The following is a 9,473-nucleotide window of genomic DNA, read 5'->3' as shown; positions in this document are numbered from 1 at the left end:
ATATATAAAATGTTTAAAATATTTTATGTCATATAATTTTGTGACCTCTTTAAAAAAAAAAAAAAAAAAAAAAAAAAGGGGAATATATAAAATAAATACATATGTATTTAACCCAATTTATATATTAATATATATAATGTAACATTATTACAATTTTGCTTTAATCATATATGTAATATTATTTTATATATATATATAATGCCCATTGTGATCATTTCTTAGACATTTATACTGTTTTAAATTACACAAGATGAAACATAAATATCTTATAAGAAATTTTTTTAATTCTTCCTTCTACAATATTTTACATCCTTTTTTTATACATTTCAGAAAAAAATGTCTTTGAATTGAAGCATATTATACAATATTAATGAATTATAAATTATTGAATATTACAATATTTTATAGTTAAAAATAGAATAAAAAATTTTATAACAAGTTATTATAATTAAAATTAAATTATTCATATTATCAATATATATATATATATAATATAACTGATACAAATTATATACATACAAAAATTCAATATGTAAATTATTGTACTTGATATTGTTTTTAAAAATATATACTCTCATTTAATGTATACGAAAATGTTTTAGGAAATATCATTTAAAATTAGATAAAATAAGCGTTCAATATATGAATACATATAGTATATTATATAAGTATAAAAAATATTTTTAAACAGCTATCACTTAACTTTTATATTCATTATAATTTTCTCTTATAAAATAACAATAAATAATATAGAAATATAATATAAAGTGTATATATAAAAATAATTAACCTATAAGGTTTAACATATTTACAACATGGTCAAAAAAACTATAAAATTTGGTTCTTAAACATCAAAGTAATAAGAATATATAAATGGTAACAGAGAATAATATATTCAGAAGAAAATACTATAGTAATATAAATATATAAAGAAAATAAGCCGAACACCATAAATCATACGTATAATAAAATACCATATATTTAATATGTTCTATAATAATTAATAAATATATATATATTTATATATTATTTATATTTATAAAAAAATATATTTATGCTTTTGCCTTATACTTCTTTTATTTTAAAATATTATATAATAAAAAATAAGTATATATTTAATAATATATAATATAATGTTTTTTCTTAATTGTATTTTAATTAATAGTGGATATTAAAATATTTCATAGATTATAAATTTATTCCAAATTAATTTTGAAAAAAAAAAATAAAAAACAATAAAAATAAATAATGAAGTATAACAAAAATGTTACATATATTTTGTCATTTATATTATTTTATTAAGAATATATAAAAAATTCATAGTTCCATTTTTTTTTTTTTTTTTTTTTTTTTTTTCTTATGCCATTAGTTAATAAATTCAATTTTAATAAAAGAAAAAAATTATTAACGTAAATAAACATATTTTATTTCTTTTAATGTGATATATAAAAAATGCCACGTATAAGAACTATGAATTCAAGAAAGCCACCTGAAGGTTGGCATAAGGTTGAGTCCTTTTTAGAAGAAATGAATAAACAAATGAGAAGTTTGGAAAATGAAGATACTTCTAAGAAAAGGAAAAATGAAATATTGTGGCCAATTTTTCAAATAAACCATAAAACCTCTCGTTATATATATGAATTATATTATAAAAGGAAAGAAATATCAAGTAAATAATAAAAATACAAACATATATATATATATATATATATTTATAAGGACATTGGTGCATATATATATAATAATAGCTAAATTATATAATCAAATATTTATAAAATATATTTGTTTATATTAATAAATTTTTATATTTTTCTTTAGGAGAGTTATATGATTATTTAGTTCAAGAAAAGTACGTAGATGGGGCTTTAATTTCTAAATGGAGAAAGCAGGGATATGAAAATTTGTGCTGCTTAAAATGTATACAAGTATCAGACAGTAATTTTAGTAATACTTGTATATGTAGGGTTCCAAAAAGTGATTTAGGAAATAAGGTAATTTAGGAAAAATATATATAAAATAAACACATATATATATATATATATAATATTATGAAAATTCCATTCGTTAAATAAAAAATGTATTCATTAAAAGAACATTATATTTATTACTTATTTATTTTACATTATATAGGTATTACAATGTGTAAATTGTGGATGTAGGGGTTGTGCAAGTGGAGATAATTAATTTCCTATATATATACTTTCATATATTTTGCAGTATATTCTGTATAATATATATATATATGTATATATATATTTTTAATGATTTATCTTTATTTTTTAATTTTTATTTGTTATAATATATATTGCCAGTTGGTATATATAAAAAATCATTTTATTTAATTTTATTTTATATTATTTATTATTTATTTATTTTTTTTTTTTTGTGATAATAACAGAGAATTTATAAATTAAGTTTAAAAAAAAAAAAAAAGTATAGCTAAACAAAAAAAATAATATATATATTTCAAAAGATATATATTTATGTGTTATCTTATATATCACACATTGAATGATTTTCCACAACCACATTTTTTAGTTGCGTTTGGATTAATAAACCTATAAAATAATAAAATAAATTTAATGTATAAAATTAGTAGAATTATTACATTATAAATATAATCACACATATATAATATTTTCATGTTTCAATAAATATAAACATATTATATACACTTCTTTATGTATAATTGTATATTAATATTAGAATCAAAAAAAAAAAAAAAATAAAAAAAATTAAATAAATTTGTATGTATATTATGTATTTATAAGGTTTTTTTTACTTAAATCCACCACTGATTAAATCATTACTATAATCTAAAGTATTATTATAAATATATATAACGCTAGTTGAATCTATAGATAAGATAAATTTTAGTTCATCAAATTGTTGTATATAATCATCTTCTTCAATTTCGTTCTATATCAAAAAATATATATATATATATAATAAAATAAACGAATTTGTTAAAAAAAAGATACAAAAAAATTAATTTATACATATTTACACTTATACCTTTTTTATGGGATTTAATTTATATTTGAGACCTTTACAACCACCATTTTCTACGTATAGTTTTAAAATCAAATAATCATCGTTACATTCCTTTTGTAATTCCTAAAAAAAAAATATGTTATATATATATATCTATATAATGTTAATAATTTATGTACTTACAAATATATTTTGAATTTTTTCCTTTTCATAATTTTTACCTTAATTTTATTTGTTGCATTATCTGTTATTTTAATTATATGTTCATTGCCTACAGAAAAAAAGGACAAACATACACACAAAAATAAAATAAAATAATATAAATAATTTGTTTAACATATATTTTATCTATATTTAGAGAATTAAAAGTTATTCGTACTTTTAATTGTATCATCCACCAATTTTATTCTGTTAACAAATTTACGTAAAATCTTTTTATTTGATATACTTTTATTGTTATATAAAAATGTTTTTGGAGTATATATATATGAACTAAACCTACTAGATTTTAAGGCATTAGTAATTTTAAGTATTAAGAGAAAACACAGAAAAATGTGTATTGTCATTTTTGTATATTTCAGATATTATTTCCATGGAAATGAGAAAATAGCATTTTAGCAAATAAGAAATTTAAAGAAATTATGAAAAATGAAGAAAGGATACTTTTATAATTTTTCTTTTTTATTAAATAAATATAATACATATATATATATATTTTATTATTATTTTTTTTTTCTTATATATAATAAGGAGAAAGAAAAATACTCAAGTTAGCATTTATACTTATTTACTTCAAATATGCGTATAAGCATATTATATATAATAAATATAATATTATTATCCTTTTTCCTTTTTAATATTAAAAGGAGAAAAAAGGATATTTTTAACAACTTAAAAAAAAATAAATATTATAACACTAAAAAAGTGTGGAAAATTGAAAAAAAAAATAAAAAAAAGAAAAAAAAAAAGAGAAAAAAAAAATAGATATTGGATAATAAAAAATTAAGTAAAATAAATATATATATGTAAATATATACATATAATCAAAATAAATATAAATAGAATATCTATAATATAATATTTATACAAATACTGATAAATAATAACATCTATATATGGAAAAACGTGTAAAAAAAAAAATAAATAAAATAATTTGAATAATATGGGGAAATATTTTAAAAGATATTTAAAAGAACAAAATAGCCAAAAAAAATAGAAATAAAAAAAAAAAATGAAATATACACATAAATGTATATATATTAGAACAAATTTTTTTTTTGATTTTGTAAGATGGAAGAATTATATGTTCCCATTTAATGTATGCTGAATTAAAAAATATATGTATTTTCAATTCTTGGTTCAGTGTGTCTATATTTCTTCTTTTTAGCACTAAATGTGTCTGTATTTGTATTGTATATATCGTAAGGTAGGGTATATGCATTATATATATTATTATCTATAGAATATTCACAATGCTGATCACCAATATGTGTATCTGAGAGAATACTTCTGGTTCTTCTGAATCTTTCATATAATGGGCGAAACTTTTTTCTTCCAACAGTTGTTCCAAGTAAAGATACAGGGAATAAACCCATATTTAATATAACTTGTTTTGATAATTTTTTATTTTGTAATACTTGTGTATGTATATCTAAATTTTCCAGTGGTAAATCTGGTACTTCTTTATCCACATATTTACGTAAGAATGTTATTTCTTGAACAGCTAAAATCGATATAAATAAAACGGTGAGTAGAAATCCTACTAAAAACAATAGAATAGAATTAAAATTGAAATTTTCAATTTCGTTAAATTTGACTAGACCACCTAATGTTCCAAAAAATGTCCAAAAAACATAATATGTTGGAACGACTAGGGTTGCTTCACCTCTGGTTAATCCTAAGTTTAAGAAATGTATTTGTAAATAGATAGAAATGATAAGAAATACAAAACATAAGTGTGGTAAAGGTGTTCTATATATATGTTTGTTATTTAAACCTATATGTAAAAAGGCAACAATTTCTTTTATTTCTAAAACACATTGTGATCCAATTAATCCAGCTAAAAATCCATATGCTAAACCAATAGTTTTAGGATATATATTAGCAGCCTCAGTTAAAGTTTTACTATTTATTAATGAGTTAATATTTTCATCTTCAGTTTCTTGTTTTTTCTCATCCATTACATTTAATTCAACATATCTTTTTGCAGCATATATTTCTTCATTTTCTGATATGATTTTATTTTCTTCATGATTTAAATATATTAATGTAAAAAAAGATAGAAATATCGAAACAAAAATATAAAAAATATACCAAGGATTTTTCCAACTCTCTATTATATGAATAGGATTAAAATGAACTTTTTCTGTTTCACACAAAAAGGAAGCACATGCACATATACTAATACCAAAAAATATTCCAAATGTAGATATTAATTCTATTTTTCCTAACTTCTCATTTAAATATATATTAGCAACAATAGCATTGGCTATTAAACCGAATGAATTCATAGGGGCTAATGTACTTGCAGGGGCAAAACCTAGGGCAATTATATGTAAAAAGGATCCAAAACAATAAACAATAAATCCTATATACCATTTCATATCACAAGAATAATTAGTAAACATGTACTTTTTCTTTTTCGAATCACTCAAACCTAATTTCATGAATGTATTTGCTATAGCCATAAATATGGATCCTATTACTGTTAAAAAAATCCCAAAGAGTAAACTCACAGTGCTGTTCATTTTTATGATACTATGAAGATTAAAATTCTCCATTTTGTTATAGTTTATATATTATAAAAAAAAAAAAGAAAAAAAAAAAAAAAAGAAAAAAGAAAAAAAAGCCTTTTAAATTATAATAGGTTTGAATAATTATATATATATGTGTATAATTATAACAACCTAAAATAACAAATGCCTATATAAATAAATGAATGTATCTATGTATATGTATATAATATATATATTATATAATATAAAGGTGAATGTTACACAAACATACAATCAAATTAGAGCATATAAACACATATATATAAATAAATAAATAAATAAATATATATATATATATATATATATATATATACGTTTAAGTTAACAATTAATGAAAAGAACACATATATAACAAAGATAAAATAATATATATATGGATATAAAAAAACAATAAAATAATATATATATGTTTTTTTATATATATATAAAAAGATAACATATAATAAATAAATAAATATATATATATATATATATATATATATAAATAAATAAATAAATAAATATATATATATATATATATATATATATATACGTTTAAGTTAACAATTAATGAAAAGAACACATATATAACAAAGATAAAATAATATATATATTTTTTTAATTTTCATAAATAAAAATATCTTTTTCTCAATTTGTTATTAAATCCTTATATAAAGCTGATTCATTTTTTATTTATATATTTTTTTTTCTATTTATATATTATTTCTATATTGTATGAAATATATAATTAATCAGTATCTACATGTATAAATATATCTATATAAAATAAATATTTGTATTTCCTTCAAAAAAAATTATTTTTTATATTGTCTTGTTTGCAATATGTATTAAATAATTATAAGTATACACTAATATTTTTTCTAACTATATATTTTCAGAAAGTAAAATATGGATTTTATGTGTTAATTAACAATTGTCTATTAAAAAATTATAGTTTATATTTATTATGTCAATTTAGAAAAATGTGCATAAATATATTATCATAAATGTATATATATATATATATATATAATATATTTTTATCATAGATTCAAAATGTGTAATATATAAATTTTTTTTTTTATATATACACATCATAATATTCCTTTTTCTTATTTCTATTTTTATAATTTAATAATATATTAGAAAAATACAATAAAATTATATGTTATTAAAAAAAATAAAATACATAAAAACATATTCAATTAAATATAAAAAATATATATAATATTTAAATATACAAATGTATATAATACCATGAACTAATATGGAATTTTATTTAATTAAAATATTATAATTATCAATTTTTAAACAATTCTACTATTTTCTTTTTTTTTTATAAATTTATATTTTACATTTTTTCATTAATATATTAAGAAATGAATATATAAAAAATTGTCTAAAAATTAAAAAAAAAAAATAAATAAAAAAAAAACAAACACATAATGGAATAAATTGGAAGAACAATAAATATATAAAAATTGTATATATTTAATTATATATATAACATTTCTTCTTTATTATATATATAATAAATGTGTATGTTTTCTCCATATATTATATATATGTATATATATATATATATATATAAATATAATTTAATTTTAAATTTCAATGAAAAATAATTTTTTTATTCATTTTATTTATTTTTATTATTTATTTTTATTTATTTATTTCTCTTTTATATTTTATGTATTTTCTATTTTCCAATTTAATTTATATATTACATATAATTTTAATTTTTTTGTATAAAATTAAAAAAAACATAAATATATAAATACCAATGAATATGCAAAGGGCAACCAAAATTAGTTAAATGATATATAATATTTTTACATAATTAAATTGTAATACTATATATATGTATCTTAATGTAAAATTTAATACGCATAATTTATAATAAATAAAAAAAAATATATATTTTTTTACCAGTTTTTCTTTATTTCGAACATTTTATATATTACACTTCAAAAAAAAAAAAAATTATATAATCTAATATATATATATATTTATCGATTTAGATAATTTTAATTTATATATATATATATATATATATATATATATAATGTTAAAGTTTATGTTTCAAAAAAAAAATAAAAATAAAAATATATCCAAATAATATACAAAATAAGATATTATATATATAATATTTGTGTCCAAAAAAAAAAAAAAAAAATTAAACATATTGTATATAAACGTGCAACCAATTATTTACAATAGACTGCATTTTATATTAATATATGATAAATATACATAATGTATTCCACGTTTTAAAAATAATCAAAGATATAATATATGTATATATTAATAGTATGTTATTTTAATATTTATTTATAATTATTAAAAAACTACACGAAAAAAAAAAAAAATAAATAAATAAATAAAAACAAAAATATTATAAATATTAGTTAAGTAAAATAAAATTTAAAGAAGTTCCAACATGGCCATTCTTGATGCATCTCCTTTTCTACTTTTTGGCAAAAGCTTAATTTTAGTGTATCCTCCATGTCTTTCTTTATATCTAACAGGGGCCTTTGAATAAACAAAATTAAAAATATAAAATAATATAAATATAATAAAAGAAAGTTAAACGCATATATATATATATATATATATATATTTATTTATTTATTTATTTATTTATTTATTTATACCTGTTTAACTACGTTAAGGGCCAATTCTCTATCATAAACATAATTAGCTATCAATCTATAAGCGTATTGTTTATTGTCATCATGTTTTTTAGCATATGTTATTATTCTATCAACTTTTCTTCTAGTTTCCTTTGCTTTTGCTTCAGTTGTTACTATTTTACCATACCTCAATAACTATAAAATGGTGAAATATATATATATATTTATATTTATGTAATTTTTTATTTAATATTCTTTTTTATATTAATTTTTTTTTTTTTTCTATTTTTTTGGTATGAATAAAAATATTACACTGGTTGTTAATGCCCTTAGAAGAGCTCTCCTTTGAGCTCTATCCCTTCCTAATTTCCTGAAATTTTTATTTGTATGTGCCAATAATGAAGTATTTCTTTTATTTGATATATATTTTAAGGGCTCTCTATTTATTATACATATATTTGACACATTATGTTTCAATTTAAAATTCAACACGCTCTTGCAAAACAAAAAAAATAATATCCATATCTTCATTTGTTCATTTTATTCGAAATTTTCAGCATAAAAATGATAAAATAATTAAAAATGATATGTTATATTAATTTTAATATAATATTTAAACATATTAATTCATATAAAAAGGATTAAAATATATAAATAATATAAAATTATGTAATATCTTATATCCCATATAATCTTTTAATTTCATTATTTAAAAATATATATATTTTTTTTTTATGTAAAACTTTTTTTTTTTTTTTTTTCCAACTATTTATTTTGTGTGTAAACTAAATATATATATATATATTTGTATATAATATATTTATTAAAATCAGTAAGGTAATTATTAGGTACGAAAAAAGGTAAATATTATACATATATTTCAAATTCATTTCATATCTAATAACTAAAATTTTTTTTATATTCCTTTTATGTAAAATAAATACCTTGCGACTTATTTATAATAATACTCATTAAAATGAACTATTCAATTAATAATAAACATATATAAATTTTTTTTTTTTTTTTTATTTATAAGGATATATATATATATATATATTATATAATAATAATAATAATAGAATTTTTTTTTATA

At 16.8% G+C, this 9,473-nt stretch overlaps 4 protein-coding genes across 4 annotated transcripts; 1 reads left to right on the top strand and 3 right to left on the bottom strand.

Moving 5' to 3' along the window:
* Window positions 1-1,452: 1,452 nt before the first annotated feature.
* Window positions 1,453-2,184, top strand: PGSY75_0522800 (putative G10 protein; the record flags this gene model as incomplete). Its single annotated transcript, XM_018784509.1, has 3 exons — window positions 1,453-1,669; window positions 1,819-1,991; window positions 2,131-2,184. 3 exons carry the CDS (start codon window positions 1,453-1,455, stop codon window positions 2,182-2,184), a joined length of 444 nt encoding a protein of 147 aa, XP_018643164.1.
* Window positions 2,185-2,500: 316 nt separating this feature from the next.
* On the bottom strand, window positions 2,501-3,560 carry PGSY75_0522700 (putative iron-sulfur assembly protein; the record flags this gene model as incomplete). The annotated part of the gene is made up of 5 exons (XM_018784508.1): window positions 2,501-2,558; window positions 2,783-2,919; window positions 3,016-3,117; window positions 3,216-3,265; window positions 3,374-3,560. 5 exons carry the CDS (start codon window positions 3,558-3,560, stop codon window positions 2,501-2,503), a joined length of 534 nt encoding a protein of 177 aa, XP_018643163.1.
* Window positions 3,561-4,322: 762 nt separating this feature from the next.
* Window positions 4,323-5,774, bottom strand: PGSY75_0522600 (inner membrane complex protein; the record flags this gene model as incomplete). Its single annotated transcript, XM_018784507.1, has 1 exon — window positions 4,323-5,774. One exon carries the CDS (start codon window positions 5,772-5,774, stop codon window positions 4,323-4,325), a length of 1,452 nt encoding a protein of 483 aa, XP_018643162.1.
* Window positions 5,775-8,171: 2,397 nt separating this feature from the next.
* PGSY75_0522500 (putative 50S ribosomal protein L17, apicoplast) lies at window positions 8,172-8,911 on the bottom strand (the record flags this gene model as incomplete). The annotated part of the gene is made up of 3 exons (XM_018784506.1): window positions 8,172-8,279; window positions 8,402-8,575; window positions 8,693-8,911. 3 exons carry the CDS (start codon window positions 8,909-8,911, stop codon window positions 8,172-8,174), a joined length of 501 nt encoding a protein of 166 aa, XP_018643161.1.
* Between the last annotated feature and the right edge of the window lie 562 nt (window positions 8,912-9,473).

The sequence above is a fragment of the Plasmodium gaboni genome, chromosome 5, assembly GCF_001602025.1.
Source record: "Plasmodium gaboni strain SY75 chromosome 5, whole genome shotgun sequence".
Taxonomy (NCBI): Eukaryota; Apicomplexa; class Aconoidasida; order Haemosporida; family Plasmodiidae; genus Plasmodium; species Plasmodium gaboni.
Note: the sequence above shows the minus strand (reverse complement) of the source record. Positions and strands in the feature narration are given on the sequence as shown.